Genomic DNA, 17,859 nt, shown 5'->3' on the forward strand with positions numbered 1-17,859 from the left:
TGTGAGAACGGATGGCACCCTAAAATTTAAAATGGCCTCACTGTCTTCATAAATAACATCTGGGGAAAATGAAGTAGGGTGCAATATCTTGCTTATACAACAGAGAAAAATTATGCTTTGCATAAAATAGAATGACAATGGTTCAATAGCTGTTCAGGGAATTTAGTTTGCTCTTCATGAGATTAAGTGTTTATAGACATGTATACAAAATTACTAATAATTACAGAAAGATGCATGCATACAAAATTGTTCACTTGTACTATGAAATAAAAAGTTAGCAATAATTCCAAGTCTGTTTATCAGGCAGAAAAGATAAGAGCAGCTTAATTTAAGTATCTGGAAAGTGAATTTATTCAGGTACCAGAATACTGACAGCTGACCCCTTTGAATCCATCAATGTTTTACACTTTCAGATTGTGATATCTAACAGTTACATTTGAGGGAAATAAGCTTTTGCACAATTTGGATCACTTTGAATAGGACCAAATAAAATACCAAGGACAGAGTGTACTGCTTATTGCTGACTGCTGCCAATATGGGACCACAGTTTACAATAATATTTCTGATAAACTTTCTGACAAAGTATCATAAAGATTAAGAGTTGAGGAGACAAGGATTAATCAAACTGAACATCTAGATATTATTTGTCAGAGAAAACCAATATACATAGGATTTGGGCTGCACTTTATTGCTGCAGGTCCATTTGGATTATTTTCTTCCATAGCTCAGGATAAAATTTGAGTGTCAGTCTCTAAGGTTTGCATGAAAACAAAAAACAAAAGGGACGTTTTCTTTTTCTATTGCTGAATAAGAGCATCTGAAACACTTTTGTATATCGGTTGTTTATTGTTTTAATTTAGAATTGCAATGTGTGCTACAGATGGATTACAAACTGCAAGGTTTACTGAGTTAGATAATTATGTTATGAAAATGGAGATAAAGGTCTTGTTGTTGATGGCTCTTAGAGTCTTAACCTTAATTTTTTTTTTACTTTTAAAAATGTTGTTTACAACTTTTAAGAAAATCTCCAGAAAGGCAATACAGCTTCTGTAGGAAATCAAAGAGATTTGTACTTCTTGTAAGTTTGTAGTAATGGAAAATCTAATGTAATTTTCCTGATTTTTTTTTTTTTAAGTAGAAACAGATAGTTGTACGTTTTGGTGATTTCTTTGTTTGAATTTTAAGGGAAAACTGTATATGAATTTTTTAAGTCATATTGAACTGCATAAGAAGTGAATTAAAATATTTGATTCTGATGAATCTAGGATTATTCCATAGTCGTCTTAGTAGATATAAAAAAAGCAATAGTGATGCAATCTGATTACCTTTACCTAAGTTTCTCGTATATATTCTTTTTTGAAACACTTTGCTTGCCTTAATTTTCCTTCAGAAGAGTTGAATAATGTGCTCTAAACACTGTTTAGTGATGGAGTCTATTTAAGTAATCAATATTTACATTGATTTTTAAAAACTTAGCCAACACACTTTAAATAGGTGGCCTGATTGTTTTAAGGAAGATGATCACCCGGTTGCTCCATCCAGATAAGGAAACACTTTGAAAACTGGGACAGTCCTTTAATTGTCTAAATATAGCTTTAGGTTCCTAATTTTAGGGCAACTTATTTTAAAGCAATTCATCTCACTAAGTGAGTCTTTTTTTTAATGTGATACCTCACAAACTATACCTCGTTTGTGGAAGCAGAAAATACTTGCAGATTCATAACTCTTGATTTTGGGGTGAATATTTGTGCTCAATCTAGGTCACCCACCCCAGAAAGAAGGATGTCACTTTCCACAGGTGTCCAAAAGAAGGGTCAGAGTTAGTTGTACCATAATGCACACCCTGGTTAATAAAAATAAAAGCAGAGTTAATTTATCTGGGTTAAATACCTCCTTTGGTCACAGTTGTTATGAATTCTAACTAAATTACCTTCTATCTGTTTATTTAAGGCAAGAATTTTGTGACTTGTACCTCAGTCTTTTGGGACTTCTTCCAACCTGTGTTGGAAACATGTTACTATTGTATTCATAAAATTTGAGTGATCATGTAACACCACAGCTGATGACTGAAAGGATGGTCATGGCTACATAATAATAATGAGGAATTTGTTTCAAAATAATTTGAAGACATTTTTGAAAAAGCTTGATCTGGGAGTTCTGTTCAGCAAACTCTGAACTCTTTCTGTCTCAAATGGTAAAAAGCTTTCTGTATCTGTAATCTAGCAGCGAAAAACTGTGTAACTCTCATCATGTTGATCTTTTTCTAATTGCTGGCAGAAAAATCTTTGTAGTTACTGTAGACTTTATGAAGAGAAAGAACCCTTTCTGAAAGAACTCTTACTGTACACTTTGTGGAGAGAAAGAACCAGGCAAATGCCAGGAGCAGTAAGACTGGTAGGAAACTAAAAATCCATACATTTATCTTGCTATTTTGGAAAGCAGTGTTCCACAAATGGAGTGACATTGAGTTATAAACAGTTTATAAATGCTGTTCAGAACAGGAAAGAACCTCCACATCTGACCAACACTGTTCCATGTTGCCTACTCCACTTTCTGCTGTATAGTGCTGGGGAAGAGACCTTTGTGAATGGTAAGAGTCTGTATTCTTCACTAAGTGTCTGTTGTATGCTGTTACCTCAGATTGTGTCATGCATCACTCTAATTTGCCTTAAATTTATACTGAATGACCAGAAGCACTTCAAATGCATTCTTTCCTGTACTATACTTATGCAAAGATACCAAAATGTAGCAGCACTGTTCAAGATATGCTTTTACAGATGTTTTGTTATGAGCATTTTCCCTAAAAGTAATAGTGTGTACTTTCTCGCAAATCCTAGAGAAAGAATTAAAAAATAAGCACTTGTCTGTTATTTCAGTGCTGCAAATCTTTTTGCTAAAATTAAAAAAAAAAAAAAAAACAAAATCTGTTTTTGCAGGTAAAAAATTAAAACTAAAGCCAAAATATTTTTTGATTCTTCTTCTCGATATTATGTAAATTGACAGAACTATATCATTTTACCAGGAACCAGAACAACTATAGGTTTGTACTAGAGAGGAGTTGCACTCACTGTACTAGAGAGAGGGACTTCAGGTGTAGATAGCAACTGTTTTCTCTATATAATATACTAACAAACTAACAAAAGCAATAATTTGTTTACTTCTTTAGGGCTCTTATTTGACCTTCCAGTTCCAATATGTCGTAAAACATGCAACAACTTCTGTAAAAAAAGGTTTGTCAAAAAAAAGGTTTTCTCTGCATGGAACTCACACCAGAAGGGCTGACAGATCATTTTATCTATATTGAGGCATTTCTATCAAGGCTCTGTGAGATTCATGGAAGTTTACGTGGGCCTCTGGGAATGAATTTTCCTTCTCTTTGTTTGGAATAGTGGTTACAATAAACATGAATAATTTTTATTGTAATGAATAATATTTGCTTTATTCTTAGATCTAGTGACCCTAATAGCTGTGCCTCAATGTGGATTTCTGGTGGAAAGCTTCATTTGCTACTTAACTATAAAGCAGACTTCATCTTCTTACATGCCTGTGTAAACTATGTATATGTTTTATGAAATACAAAATAAAAATAAAGATAAGCTCGTAACATAGCACTAATTTCTTATACTAGTTAAGGGTGATTATAAATATTAAGGTGTTTGTATGACTGTGGTACAAGAATTTTGAGTAATATTTATTCCAGTGGCCCATCTTATAATTGGATTATTTTAATAGGAATAAAACCTTATCATAAGTCTATAAAGTAGTTTCAGGGATCTTCAAGATATTTTCATATAAGCTGTGTTTGCAGTTGTTCCTTAAATATGATCCTTCTTAGAGAAATTTCCAAAATACGTAGGGCTCCCAGTTTAGATGTGTATTTCAAAAGCCTGAAGGCTGGTGCTTCATAGAAGTAACCACAGAGCTTACCCAAATTGCATAACAAAAAATGCTTAAATAATTTCAAATCTGTCATAAAAAGAAACTGAAGTATATTATATAAGATGCTTGGAAAGGGGATAAGTGCATAATATTTATGTACAGTGTCTAGCACAAGATACATTCAGTTTTGTGTGGCCTGTTTCAGCTTGATTAAAATAATATGAATCAGCAATAAATTAAAATAGTCATTATTCTTTTTTCTTTGAGGTATGTACACAAAGAAAAAATTTCTTCCCCTTTGTTTTTTTCTGAAGTTTTTTCCCACTTCTTCAACAGAATAAGCCTTTGTCTCCTGACAAAGTAAAAATGTTTCATTGAGACAAATTGGTTAATTTGCTGTGTCTCAGACATTTTATAATTCTTTTCTTTCTTAAGGTACTCTAATGTATGTGTCCTCTCAGCAGTTGCCTTGGAAGCCTTGGTCTACAGTGCACTTTATCACTCAAGATTGTAGCAGGCTTTGGGTTGGAAGGGACCAGAAAGATCACTTCCAACCCTTTTCCATGGACAGGGATGCCACTCACTAGACTGGATCCCTCAGAACTCTACCCAACCTGTACTTGTCAATTGAACAACTCCAATGCCTAAGGCAACTTCTAAATGGAGCTGAATAAAAAAACAACCAAATGAGCAAAAAAAAAAAACAAAACCAACAAAAACCCAAACAACCTCTTGTCCCCTCAAAAAAAACCCCAAAACCTGAAACAAAAATACAAGCGAAATAACCCAACACACACATAAACAAATACCACTGTTAGCTTCTTAGCTCTAGAAAGAAATTCCTCTGTAAAAATAATGAACAATATATCTTACAGTTGTTTCCCCTAGACCAATTTATCAATCCCAAATGCAGCAGAGAGAGACTGAATGAGCCAGCAGTGCCCAAGAAGACTATCCTGGGTGCATTAGGAAAAACATTGCCAGCAGGTCATGGAAGGTTATCCTGCCCCTTTACTCAGCCCTGATGAGGCCTCATCTGAGGTGCTGTGTCCAGTTCTGGGCTCCTCAGGAAAAGAGATACATGGAGCTCCTGGAGTAGGTCCAGTAGAGGGTTACAAAGATGATTAAAGAGCTGGAGCATCTCTGTTACGAGGAAGGGTTCGGAAACTGATCCTGTTCAGCCTCAAAGAGATGACTGAGAGTGAGTCTTATCAATGTACACAGGTGTCTGACAGGAGGGTCCAGGCTCTTCTCAGAGGTGCCGAGTAATGGGAGAAGAACTGTGGGCAGGAACTGATGCACAAGAAGTTCCACCTGAATATGAGGAAGAACTTCTTCACTGTGCAGGGGGGCAAGTACTGGAACAGGTTGCCTGGGGAGGTTGTGGGTCTCTCTCACTGGAGACACTCAAGGACTGTCTAGAAACAATCCTACTCCCTGCTGGAGTAGGGAGATTGGTTGAAATGAACCACTGTGGTCCCTCCCAATCTGAGTCATCCTGTGGTTCTGTGATTCTGAATGGAGGACATGGCAAAAGGTAGCTCCACAGAGCTGCTTAGGCAGCCTGGCTCTGCTTTGAAGTTTTTGGCTTGCCTTTGAGCTTTTCTGAAATGTTGTATGGGGAGAAATTTAGAGTTCAGGGAATTTAGACTCAATTATTGACTTGTAAAGATGTTTGAGCCATGGGCATTGATCTCTCTACCCTATTATGATTTCTATATTTCAAGCTCAGTTTTGCCAAACACCTGAAAATATGTAGTTTTGTATTCATTGTACCAGTCAACTGAAACAGGATGTTCAAAGACATACAAACCCTGGCATACCTTATGACCTGATTTGGAAGAACTTCTGCTAGTATAGCTAGCAACATTTTTTGGTAGGGTTTTTCTGCATTTTAACATTGGATTCTTTTTTTTTTTTTCCTGAGTTTACTTTTGAAATGTCATTAAAAGCCACTAATTTATTCTACAGAAATATGTCTAGATAAATTCTGTTTGAAGCAACAGAACTCTTAAAGATTTTCTCAGAGCAACACTCTTTTCAGTCCCTGTACCCAATATACATGTCAATTCTAAGAAATTTTCAGGAAGCAATGTACCTGATGTAATAATGCTTGTGCCAGTTTTGTTTGCAATTGACCAAAGTTTCTAAAGCTGTTGTGGGACAATGTAAAGCTACTGATATTTTTGTCCAGTATCAACCAAGAAGCATTTATTTATTTTTGTTCTCTTTTTGTATAAAACAGAATCAGTATTCATTCTTTCTCACTTTTTCAGACCTAAGGTGTATGATTCCAATTCTGCATTATAATTGAAGACTTAAAGTCTGGTTTAGAGCTGCAAATCATTCTAGAGGCAGTTTTCTTTACTAGATAATAATGTGAAATATATAACCGATTTTCCCTCAGTCATCATTCCTTTCAACTGTGGGCATTTTTGAGCTTATAAAGCATTCTGAATAGGTCTTTTTAAAATGAATGGTTTAGCAGGTTCTTTTTTTTTCATAATGGGGCATCTTTATCAGATTACATATGTGCCTTATTTGGTTTTGCGACTGTTTTGATCATACTTCCAGGTTTTACTCTGAACTTCCTTTTACTGATAGCATTCATACAAAATCTTGTGTATGACCACTTGGTCTAGATCGTTCACATGATTAGAGGTAAATCATACATTAGATATCGTGTTGCGTTAGATATCCAGTGGTGCGTGTATTCTTTCTGAATGTGAAACTGAATCAACTACTTTCCTATAGTCCAGTAGCAGTGACTTCTCACAAGCTCCAATATCCATATTTTATATCTTCATGTCCTTTCTCAACCACTGCTGTATTAGACTCCTTGTTACTTAACATGATTTGTAGGCTTCTCAAGCAAAAGTTGATTCACTGTTCCTCTCTTTTCTTTTGTTAATATCCTTCAGATGGCCCACTATAGCAGGAGTTACTGTCAAAGCTGTATTAGCAGTTCCCAATCAATGTGGAAGATGAAAGGCCTTTCATCCATTCCTTAGACCTTTCCTTCATTTCTTAGGAGTAATAGTTTTGCTTTCAAGCTTTTTCTGTTATTATTTGACAATCTTTCACTGTCCTTGATGTTTACATGTCCTTTCTCAATTTTGTTTGTACTATAATCCTGTAAGAAACCCATTCTGGTTTATAACTGCAAGGTTTTCATACACTAAAGCCCTGACTCTAGTAATACATATAGGCACCACTTGATTGTAAACCAAAAAAATAATGACTTTTTAAATCATTGTGCATTGGGTCTTGCATAAGAAAGTTGCTCTGGTTTTAGCATTGCAGTACTGAATGCCATGTGCCTACATAGGTCTTTCAAAAGGGGCACAAACTGTAGAAAAGACGTTTATTCCACTAAGAAAATTACTCCTAACTAGATCTTGTTTGCACATTAGAATAATTTTGATCTTTCTAGATGCAATTGATTCTGAGATACCTCTGTCTGTGCATCTTACCATGATCACAAACCTGTCTCAGAACCAGCTGTTACCTGTGAGTCCTCAGCAGTTTTGCCTCTAGCTCTCTTAGTTACTTAATTGCCATATGAAAGACATTTATCTTGCAGACAGCTCCTCTGGACACAAGGTATATTTTCTTTCCAAACAATTCTCATTAAAACCAGTTAGCAAAAGCTTTCTGTTCCCTGTATTTTGTTTTTGTGCTAGATTTTAATTATGTTTTTGACATTACGTGGGATCATAGAGTCATTTAGGTTGGAAAAGATCTTTAAGATCACCAAGTTCAAGCACCAACTCAGCACTGCCAAGCCCATGTGGCAGTGTTGGAGGGGACTTTCACAATGTATTAGTTTCCTGATTTCTGCTGAAGTCATCGGTCATGTAATTGCTGAGATTACTTTCCTCGCTTTCTCTGCCAAATTATTTTCCACTTTTTTTTCCAAAGAAGTAGTATTATGAGGCTTCCTTCATTCTAAGATTACTTAGCTGTAATAAATTCTGTTACCCTTTGCCATTCTGTTCTGGTGTGGGTTTTCTGTGCTGTAAGTGTAGAGAGTTTTACTGATAGTTGTAATACTCTAGTATTTAACGTTGCCTTAAGAACTTTTTCTACAGCACGGAGCTGGAAGTAATGGTCCCAAGCTGTTCCTGTCTGTGGGTGTTAGTGCAGCCAGACTTATGCTTCTGGCTTATCAGTACATCCTAGTAGCCTCTGTAGTAAATTTCAGCACACACCAAAGTTTTCTGTGGCCCTGTCAAGTGGAGAAAATCAAACTGTAGCAGTTAAGTTCTAAGGTAAGAAAAACACAGTTACTGACATTCATGGTTGTACAAGAGCTTGCAATTGGACACAGTGCAGTGCGTTTTTGGCACAGCAGCTCAGAATTTACAAGCACTCTTGCCACATGGAAAGTGCAATGCAAGGCTAAGGTAGAATGGCAGGACAAGTGTTTGTCCAGAACTGATAAATCCTGGCTAAATCCTTCTGCTCTGCATTTTTAATGTAACCCACACTGTTGTTAGGACTTACTGTTAAGGACTTACTCACTATTTGCAGAGTTCAGTAACTCCCACAGAGAGAGATACTCTTTGGAAGTAACGAGAGACACAGCAATACAAACCCTAAGTATAAGCCATAAATGTAATCTTCTCTGAAACATCTAGAGATTCCCATATTTACATAAACACAGTATTAACAGTTGTCATTAACTTTTGATAGCAGTGTCATGCAATAGTGGTCTTTCATGGCCTGTGAGTGTCAAAAGTGGCCTCTGTAATGCATAGTGCGTTGGATTGACCCTGGCTGGATTCCAGGCACCCACCAAAGTTTCTCTGTCGCTTCCCACCACAGCTGTACAGGGGAGGCAAGGATTAGGAGTTTTAAGTTTAAGTAAGGAGGATGAGAGAAGAGTTTTGACACTCAGCAGTTTCTTGATATGCTCCTGTCTTAGTTTTTCATGGTGGATCTGGTTATTGGAGTATATTGGATTCTGTGAGCTGTGAAAGAGAAAACCGGAAACAGAAACAAATAAGATGGATAGAAGAGGCAGATCATAAGACCTATGAGGATTGTTCTGTTCTACCTCATGTCATTGCTGGGGTCAGGGGAAGGGAGTCTCTTCCAAAGAGAAAGGCTTCCTTCCAGTTGAGTAAGCATGGTGCAGATTCTGAGCTGGAGGGAGCAGTTGGATAACATTGGTTCCAAACTGGAGGGGGCATTCAGGTTCTGGGCCAGAGGGAGCAGTGGGGTATTCAGGAGTTTCCACAGTGAGCAATAACCATGTTTTTTCCTATACTCTCTGCCTTTATTATTGTTGCTGTTACTGTTCATATTCTCATTGCCATAAGATTCCAGTAAATTGTTCTTATCTCAATCTGTGATCTTCACTTTTGTGCCTCCAGTTCTCCTCTCCAGCCCTCCACAGAGGGAAGTGGGAGCGAGTTGACTGGACATGGTTTGGAGAGTCTCAGTGGGAGCACTAAATTGAAGAGTACCGTTCCTAAATCATGTCAGCCAAAAACCCAGGGTGCCATTAATACCCGACCTGCAGATTACTTGGAAAGGTTCGTCATCTTACAGGAGAAAAGCCAGAGCATGGCAGTGCACATAAGTTGTTACATTCATATGGGATGAGCACCATTTGGGAAGTCCAACTATGTCTTCCTGCAAATACATCATTGCAAGGAAATTTGGAGCACGTGTGCTGACAGAAGCAAGCAGTTCCCAAAGATGATAGGAGTTCCTAGACTTTCTACTCTAAGGTTTATATTGTGCTTTGTAGTAATAAAGTTGTGGCTTCTTTTGAGCTCATTCTTGCTGGAACATGGTCTTCACAAATTACTTTTCAAAGGCAGAACAACCCACAGTTTATTTTTAGAGATTTTTCATTTTTTTTGCATTTCTTGACAAAGTATGGATATTTTCACACCTGGAAGATGTGATGACATCCAGAGGAGCATGGACAAACTCAAAAAGTGGGTGTACAGGAATCTCGTGAAGGTTTAATAAGACAAGTGAAATGTGCACTGGTTGGAGCAAACTGTGATATCAATACAAGTTGAGGCATGAAGGAATCAAGAGCAGCCCTGCCCAGAAGGACTTGGGGGTGCTGGTGGCTGAGAGGCTGGACATGACCCAGCCATGGGCACCCCCAGCCCAGAGAGCCACACGTGTGCTGGGCTGCATCCAGAGCAGGGTGGGCAGCAGGGCCAGGGAGGGGATTCTGCCCCTCTGCTCTGCTCTGCTGAGACCCACCTGCAGGGCTTCAGCAGCTCTGGGGCCCCAGCATAGAACGAACATGGACCTGCTGGAGCAGCTTCCAACAAGGGCCAGAAAAATAATTAGAGGAATGGAGCACCTCTCCTATGAGGAAAGACTGAGTATTTGCTTTGTTCAAAGTTTGTTTTTGTTTGTTGAGTATTTGGTTGGAAAAGAGAAGGCTTAAGGGTGATGTAATTGTGGCCATTCAGTACCTGAATTGTGGCCATTCAGGAGCCTACAAGAAGATGGAGAGAAACTACTTACAAGTGCATGTAGTGATAGAACAAGAAGACATGACTTCAGTCTGCAAGAGGGTAAGTTTAGATTTGGTATTAGGTAACATTTTTTATTGTGAGGGTGGTGAGGCACTGCAAGAGTTTGACCAGAGAAGTTATGGATGCACCATTATTGGAAATGTTCCAGGCCAGGTTGGATGGAACTCTGACAAGCCTGGTCTAGAGAAAGATGTCCTGCACATGGGAGGAGGGTCGGAACTAGATGATCTTTAAGGTCTCATTCAAGCCACAGCATCCTATGTTTCTACATTTTTGTAATGCAGATTACATATAAACTGTAAAAATTAATTTTAAAAGAAGAAATCTGATCATAATACAGTTTTACTCAGCCTTTTTGGTTTTGTTACTTCCTTCTTTTACTGTGTTGTGATTTTTCATCTTTCCCACAGAGGACTTTTTCTGACATTTCTGTTTCATGTTTCATCATCTTTTTAGAAGTAACCTGTATTAAATTTAAGAATATCACCTGTGTGTATTGTCTTCTTAACCATTACTGAAAATGATCTTCTGGACATCTGGTTTATCAAAAATAGTTATGAGCTGAATGTGAAAATACGTTCTTTTTTTCTTCTTGCAGCCTGCAAATGATAATCTGCATACAAATGATGAGCATGAACTCAGAGGAGATAAAGAAAGCTATCTCTGTGCTGTATGCCTGGATGTTTATTTCAACCCTTACATGTGCTATCCATGCCACCATATCTTTTGTGAACCTTGCTTAAGGATGCTTGCCAAAGACAATCCAGCCAGCACTCCATGTCCACTCTGTCGCACTACAATTGCCAGAGTCTTTTTCCAAACAGGTATAGAAATGAAAGTTTTTACACATAAAAAATATTTGTACTTTTCCTTCCTGTATGCATTCAGAGCAAATTTTGGTAATGTTAATCCACTGTGAAATTTTCTTTCCATTTAACTCCTCCTAAGAACATTCCATGCAGGTTCTCTTCAATGTCAAGAAGCTATTCAGGACATGTACTTTTATACTTTTTATTTTAGAAATGAGATTCTGATAGTTTTCTGGTAGAATTCTGGTAGATTTCTTTTGTTTCTTCTTCCTGAATAATAACAAGCTCCAAACATAATAAACATTTCTCACAATATCCTACTGGAAAAGTGTTTTTAAAATTGCTCACTTCATGGCACACACAAAAAAATGCTCTTTTCATTTATGACATTAAATTTGGACACAAGTGAAAATAAAGGCTGGCAGAACCCTTGATAATCTTCTTAAATTCTCCTGTCCTGGCCTCTTATACCCTCATCTCTAGTGATCCTTATTCTTAACAGTAGGAAAATATGGTGGATAGAGGGTGTTTGGTGTCAGATTAGATATAGAAATAGAAGAGGGTAAGTAGTCCTGCAGATAGAATATCTGGAGCAGTGTGAGTCAGTCTTTTATGTCCAAAGCTTATATGGTAGATTCAAGTACCATTGATAAAATTGCACTATGGTATCTCGAGTTAGGTCATTTACAGCACTTAAAACTGTGCATAGACTGTTCACAAAGTAATGGAAATGACTCAGCCATGCAGGAGTGTTTGTTTCATTTTAGATGCTACAGAGATCTTGCAGAGGTCCTCTTTAAGCTGTTGTGAGTGCTGTGATGATGACAGGTTAGGGATGCAGACTGAAGTATGGTTTCACATTGATCGGCAGAGCTGCCCACCTTCTGTTTCTGGCTGTCCACAGACTCTTTTGTACAGGCCTAACTTTGTGTGATTTGATGGCAGATCAGTTTGAGGAACTGACTGGGATAAAGAAGAACTCATTTGGGTGGGAAGGAGGCATTTTTCAGATGAACCTATTGCCCCAAGATGATTCACTGAGCAGCTGCTGGTTGCCAGGGATAGAGACTGGCTATCCCTGCACTGATGCACTGCAGCAGAGGAAATGGGTGGAAAGTACTGAGCACTCTCAACCCCCTGCCTGTCTGCTGTATAGAGATTTCAAGCAGTTCTCATTTCATTTCCCTAATGTTTGATGATCCCCTCAATTTGATGTACAGATGAAGTGTGTTTCACTGATAGAGAGTTAAGTTTTTCTAGAGCTATTTAAATTTTAAAAAACCAATTTAGCAAATTTGCTGCAGAAAATTACTACTGGGAGAACACAAAAGGAGAATAAAGATGCTTCCTAAAATGTATTTGCAAAACTTTTCAACAAGTTGCAGTTGTCTAAGTGAAATATTACTAGGATTATTTGTAGCCTTTAAGTACCTAACATACAATGTGTAAAAATACCTGGTGGGAGAGAGTGAAGAAGAAGGAGCCAGATTCTTCTGGTGCTCACTGCCAGCACAAGAGGCATTCGGCAGGAATTGAAACAAATGAGATCCCATCTGAACACAAGAAAGCGCTTTTTTCATGAGGGTGTCAAACACGCTGGTCAGAGAGGCTGTGGAACACCCATCAAAACCCAACTGGACATGGTCTTGGGCACTTGTGCAGCTGACCCTGCTTGAGCAGGTCAAACTAGCTGTTCTCAAGACATTCCATTCAACCTTAAATATTACTTAAATACCCACTCTTAAAATATTAAGTAGGTATGTAGCGTTTTTGAGGAAAAGGATTTATGTGCCTAAAGAGAAAATATGGTTTCAATGATTTGTAAATAGTCTGCTACAAATAGTGAACCATGACAGTGTATAATACGTTTTGTATTGACTACCTGAATGAGAGAAATCTGCAGCTATTTTTATCTTGCCGTTCGGTATATAGTAATATGTGCTTGACTTAGCAATATATTTAAAAATAGGTACAGTAATTTAGCTTTGTTTTATTATATATATTAAGAAAAATATTTTAAAATTTTCCAGTGCATAACATACTGAACAACTTTTAAATTAATTAAGGGGTATTGATGATGATATTGTATCCTTAAATTAATAAAATTAGCACATTAAGAAGATAAATGGCACCAGAGCAATGTAAAGCGTAGTAATTTTTTTTCCACTCAGAAGTTTTTAAGCCTTTATAATCATATGCTAAAGTCACTGCTGCTATAGGTTTGTGCAGGCAGCAAAGCAAAGTTGCTTGTAGTCTTTACATACTTCTCTAATGATGCAGCTGGGATGTCTTATTTCCCACATTAATTAATTCTGGATGCTTTCTGAAGCTTCCCTTTTGTATAAGTGCATTTATTTTACAAAGATGTGTCAAAAAGAAAAACATTTAAGGATATAACCAGAAGTTGACTTTCTAGCTTATACGGTTTTGCAGACTGAACATAATTGTAACAGAAGGATGTGTGTAACGTATCAAAAGAAAAGGTCTAACAGGTCAATAATCTATAATCTATCAATTATGGAGAAAATCAGTGTTTAACTGAGAGCTACAAAGCCATATTTGACTCACACGGGTAATTCCTCTGGCCAGTTGCCTTGGTCAAATGAGCTTTTTTTACAAGATTCCTTGAGTTTCAGTCGAGACAGGTTGCTCTGATGGTGCTTACTACGCGTTCACATATGCCCTTAAAGGCTTTCTTAGAAGCCCTTCTCCCATAAGGATAAATTCACATCTGATCAGATGACAGACAGTGTGGCCAGGACATACCTAAGGAAACAACTCTTCCACCAAGTAACTTTATGAGTTACCAAGTATCTTTTAAATGCTTCACTTATGGGGACAGAGTGATCTTCTGCACTTCTATTCTTATAAATTTAACTTTTGTTGTTTGCAAGAAGGGCCAGATCTGACACGCATGTGCAATAAATCCATGACTTTGGAGAAATGCAGATTGAGGGCAGTGGTTGTGCAAGGGAGGTCCAGGCACGAGGCAGGGAAAGAGGAACAGGTGACCTGGCCAGCCTGAGGGGATCTTACATTGAAAGCCTAGCCAAGCAGCCTTCTACAAGCCAGTAAGACTTGTCACCACTGCCTTTCCTGAAAAACACTTATTAGATGCCTCACCAGAGGTTTCAGTATTTAAATTTTAATAAAATTGAAAGAACTATGTTGATTTCTGTGGTCTGTAGCAGGAAAATAAAATGTTCTCTGTCTGTGCTGTGAGAGGCAAACAGTCTCATCAGAAGCCTGAATCTGAATAGTACTTAATCCAAATATGTTCAGTAGCATATAAAGCTCTTTCGTAATAATTTAAAAGACACTAGTGAAAAAGACACAGTTTGTTCATTTTACATTTTGGAGAGAGAAAGGCCCTTTTTCCTTCAGTGGGAGCAGTTTATATGTGCAGTAGCTCTATTTTCACATAATGAGATAGAGGATTTGAAGATTCTGTGCTCTTCATGTATTGTGCAGCTTCATTCCACCTGCATTGTGACATGGTGGAATAAAGGATAATTTTTAGAATCAGACTAACATGGGGTTTTTACTTCAAATCTTTTGATGTCTTCATCTTACACAGAAAAAGCTACTGGAAGCAAAGGAATTTTTTCTTCTTTTTGGAGCCTGCTCACAAAAGCTTCGTTTTCTTAAGTTTGCCAGAGAAAAAGATTGTATCCTTTCATAAAATATTTATTATTAGAAAAGTATGTTCCATTACATTGGACCACATGAAGTAATAAAACACAAGCCTTCTCAAAAAAACTGTGAATGTCTTTCCTTACTTTGAAGGTACAGAAAGAATTATGGTACCAGCTACAATTAATATTTATCTGGAGCCATCTTGTTTGGAGACACAAATTGTGCAGGGGTTTGATGAGCAGGGGTTGACATTTTTCCTGTTAACTGTTAGTTTAGCAACGCTGTTTGTTATCAGTAGATCAGCTCTGTGCTAGGAAGATATTGTTGTTTTTAGTTTTCTATTGCATTGCTATGAATAGATTTGTTTGGCAGTTTTGAGTTGAAATCATGTAGGTATTTCTCCAAATTATATTCTGAGAAGGTGTTGATTTCTTGAGATTAGTGCATAATGCCAACTCCTCCAATGTGTCATGAATCATCCTACAAATGTTTTCTTAAAAACATATAAAATAATAAATTAATTAATTAACAGGATTAACTTCCTGTTAATCCGCAGTACTTTTTAAAATCTCAAAAACATTTCAGGCTCTTTCCCTTCCTTTGCATTACTGACTATTACTGAACGGTGATGTTAAATAAAAAGCTGAGAATTAATACCATATATTTTTACCATAATTTTTAGGGATATAATTTTTATTCAGAGAGGTCATCATAGTTTTTTCAGTTAAATTGCTTGATTTCTTAAATACAAAATTTTGCCAGATATTATCATCTTGACATCATCTTTTCTGTTTTTTTTCCAAAGAAGCAGAATGTTTATGACTTGTTCTTACTATATATGGAAATGGTTGGGTAAATGTGATTTCAAAAAAGGTTTTATAATCAGAAGAAGAATTACACAGTAGATATGGCATTTTTATTTTGTATAAATTTATGCAAATTATTATGCTAATTATTATTATGCTTTATTTAGAGCACTGATTCTTTCCCCTTAATTATTGTAGATCTGAATAACTCTACCAGATCTTTTTTCCCTATGGAATATTTGCATCTAAAGGAGAATTTTCAAAAATCCAATTCTGCTAAATGGCCTCTACCAAGCTGCAAGAAAGCATTCAGAGTTTTTGAAGGTAAGTTTTTTAACTTTTGCCTAAATGTCATTCAATCTCAAGTGTAATATTTGAGAATAAGACTCTGATTAATACATGCCATTGGCAAACAGACGGATGATTCTTAAAGTAGAGATGAGTTTAATTCTCATGGGTGATTCATACACAGGGCTCTGAATCTAAAGACAAACTTCAAACTGTAAAAAGACAATTGTGTATGTACCTTTTAATTTATTTTTGAATCTTTAATTCTGTGTACATTATCAGGATAATTTTATGTAGCTTCCTCCTTCGAAAAATTTCTTTCTTTATAGTGGAATAAAGAAAATTACTCTAGGAAAAAAGTTGCTAGTTCTGAGTGTGGTGAATAAAGATCTCTCAAAACAAAAAATCAGAAGAATCATTCTTTTATGAAAGAAGTCAAATAAAAAGTTTTGAATAATATATATTATTCCATATATAATGCATACAAAATGGAATAATGGGTATGGGTGTTTTTATTTCATTTTCTCTTTATTGTATGAAGAAAACTTAGTCCTCTTGTTGCTACTTTAACACTAAACATTTTCATGATTTACTGATCATAAACTGAACAAATTTAAGTTAGACCACCTAAATGCAAGATTCACTGTTCACCCATATTTCCCTGTTTTCAGTCTAATGGCCTTTCTTCACCAGGCCTCATGTAAATTTACTTGTATAGTTATTTGTATATACTTTTCATAGTGCTGAGTCTAGCTAGCAGATATACTTTTCCTGTTTTTAAGATCAGATTGCTTCTAAAAGTATGTGGAAAAAATAAAACAGGACTTCCACTTTATATTCCTTTTATAAGTCTACCCAGGCCTTTGTAAAGGTGAAATTTGATAAATTCTGGAACTCAGCTCATGTCAAGTAATGTCAAAATTTTATACTGAAAATAACAAGAAATGTTCCTGGCTATCAAAAATAGCAGACTAGAGAAATTTGAGGACTGGTGGATTCTCTTTGGTATTAGTCAGAGAAGAAACTGTTGGCAGGACAAATGAGGATGATTATCTACTTTCTCTGACAGGAGTTAATATAGTATGAGTGTTAATGCTGGGCTTATTGATTTATTTTAATATATATTATGCATGTGACATAGTTCCTTTATGTTTTGTAGTCTTATACAAATTCTGCTGTTCATAAATATGTTTCAGAATGCTAAGAATTGTACAAAGCATAAATAATTAGAAATAAAAGAAAGATCTGGAGAGGTCATACAGTTTCAGTATTGTGCCACCTGAAAATTTGCCATTTCTTCAACAAAGGTAATTTTGAATTCTGGAATTCAATTTGGTGTCTCCAAAGTGCAGTCGTAAAGTCCCACACTAAATGGGAACAAGATTAGATCTAGTTAATAAGACACACAAACCACAAAGCTGTCTGAAACTTTGTATTTGCATTCCTAAATTAAAGGATTGCTGCTGTGTCCCTCTTCTGACTTTTTGTTTCAGTAAAAACTACTGCAGGTTTGTGTGCTTGCAAAATGCAAATATTTTATTCCTGGACTGTTTATTTGGGCTTATATCTAAATTGTGCTTGGCAACACTTAAAGTTCCATATTTCGTTTTCATAATTGGTTCTGTTCTCTGGCTCAAGACACTGCTAGAACTTAACAGGCATAAAATGCTGAAAATAGTGGCAGCAAAAGTCTTCTGACACCAGATTAAATTCCATTGCAAAGGGAAACCCTGATACCATTGAGATCTGAAAGGGTAAAGAAGATACTTAGATCAGTTTTCTTTTAATTAAGAACCTAATAGCCTAATAAGATGTTATAATTTCAGGAGTCAAATATAAAGAATGGGAAGAGGAGTACAGTGGGTACATGAGTAGAGAGACTGGCGTGAGAAGGGATGTGATTACAGTGCTTAGAAATCTTGCAAATTT

At 36.5% G+C, this 17,859-nt stretch overlaps 1 protein-coding gene across 5 annotated transcripts in view; it reads left to right on the forward strand.

Moving 5' to 3' along the window:
* Positions 1-17,859, forward strand: part of RNF180 (ring finger protein 180) — a 67,229-nt gene that overhangs the window by 31,980 nt on the left and 17,390 nt on the right. For 4 of the 5 annotated variants that reach the window (XM_064403050.1, XM_064403048.1, XM_064403049.1 and 1 more), the window contains 2 exons: positions 10,990-11,215; positions 15,841-15,966. In XM_064403050.1, coding sequence (XP_064259120.1) covers positions 10,990-11,215; positions 15,841-15,966 — 352 coding nt within the window. The other variant, XM_064403052.1, reaches the window with a different exon arrangement.

Source organism: Passer domesticus, chromosome Z (genome assembly GCF_036417665.1).
Source record: "Passer domesticus isolate bPasDom1 chromosome Z, bPasDom1.hap1, whole genome shotgun sequence".
NCBI lineage: Eukaryota > Metazoa > Chordata > Aves > Passeriformes > Passeridae > Passer > Passer domesticus.